Raw genomic sequence first — 1,468 nt, 5'->3', positions numbered from 1 at the left:
CTTTCGTCACAAGTCACTGAGGAGGAGCTCTTAGCTTCGCATTGGAACAGGGTCTTTGCTGCGCTGAGGAGGAGCTCTTAGCTTAGCAGTGGAACGGGGTCTTTGCTGCGCTGAGGAGGAGCTCTTAGCTTCGCATTGGAACAGGGTCTTTGCTGCGCTGTTTGCCTTTGTCCAGCTCCCAGGTTGGATCAGCAGTTAGTTTTGCCATTCATGGGGCTAGATCTCGTACCTCTTGGTGGGCCATGCTGGGCTTTGGGAGCGAGCTTGGGCAGGACTTGGGACACTTAAATCCAGAAGAATTCTGAGAATCCTTGCCATGAACTTAGGTAAATGTTCGTGTTTGCTCTTCCCTGTCCCCCGCAGGCCCGCCAGCTCATCCTGCAGTATGGCTTGACCCTCAGTGACCTGGATCGACACCCAAAGGTAAGATCGCCACTCAGAGGCAGACCACTGAGTATTTCTCTCTGCTTTTTTGTGGCTGTCACTTGTTCGTGGGCTCCAGATATCTTGTCAAATCTAGGGAAGATGTCAGTTAGTTGTACCAAGTTTTCTCCTGGGACCTTGAGTATTAATTTTGGCTGAGGTCACAAGTGCCGAGGTGGTTCCTTTCCACCACATTCCTTGTGGTTTAACCTCGAGGGCTCAGTGTGAATGTAGTGAAGGGAAGTGGGCAAGCCCAGGGCTGCATCCAGGGCTTCATGAGGTCTTTGCGCAGAGGTATAAGAGTGAGCCAGCTCATGGAGCTTGCCACTAAGTGAAAAATAAGGAAGAATCATCTGAGGCAGCCATGGACATTTGAAAACATTAAAATTAAGTTTTGTGGTAAAGACTAACACGGGGCAGTCCAGGGGAGACTGATGTTGATGAGGGTGAGCAGCATCAGACACCCTAGCTGGCATTTTTTGAGTCATTATTATGTACCAGCTTTTGTGCTGAGTGCTGTACCTGTATTAAACTTTCATCTCCAGTATTCGTGAAGATAGGATACCATAATTTTCCCAATTTGTAGATGTGAAAAAGGCACAGAGAGCATAAGTCATATGGCTAATGCCACAGTTTTTAAGTGGCAGAATCAGAATTTGAACTCAGGCACATCTATTCTAGACTAATGCTAGTTTGAGTTTTTTGGGAAGAGGTGAAGTTTGAATTGGGCTGTAAAGGCCAGGTGGCAAGGGCAGGAGAGAACATTCCAGAGGATGGTAGATGGGAACCACAGGAACAGCTCCACATGGGCAAATGGACGCTACTCAGACTGGCTGGGGTGATAGGACAGAGTGAGTGTACTGTGTTGGTGCATAGTAGGGAGAGGGAAAGCAAAGCTGGATAGGAAAAGTGGGGTGGTTTTAAGGCACCTGGAAAACCAGGCGGGGGATTGAGACTTGGTGGTGATCTAGTAGCCCATGTTTCTGTCATACACATGGGCCTCACAGGGGTTAGTAAGAACTATGGGAAGGACTTGGAGATTTCT

The 1,468-nt window shown here is 48.4% G+C and overlaps 1 protein-coding gene across 1 annotated transcript in view; it reads left to right on the top strand.

Annotated features, from left to right (window-relative positions):
- Positions 1-330: 330 nt before the first annotated feature.
- Positions 331-1,468, top strand: part of LOC111531069 (ribose-5-phosphate isomerase-like) — a 6,124-nt gene continuing 4,986 nt past the window's right edge. The window contains exon 1 of the mRNA XM_026449396.1: positions 331-423. Within this exon, the coding sequence (XP_026305181.1) occupies positions 331-423 (93 nt within the window). The remainder of the gene's footprint in view (positions 424-1,468) is intronic.

Source organism: Piliocolobus tephrosceles, unplaced genomic scaffold (assembly GCF_002776525.5).
Source record: "Piliocolobus tephrosceles isolate RC106 unplaced genomic scaffold, ASM277652v3 unscaffolded_1073, whole genome shotgun sequence".
Lineage (NCBI taxonomy): Eukaryota > Metazoa > Chordata > Mammalia > Primates > Cercopithecidae > Piliocolobus > Piliocolobus tephrosceles.
This window is presented reverse-complemented; position numbering and strand designations above follow the sequence as displayed.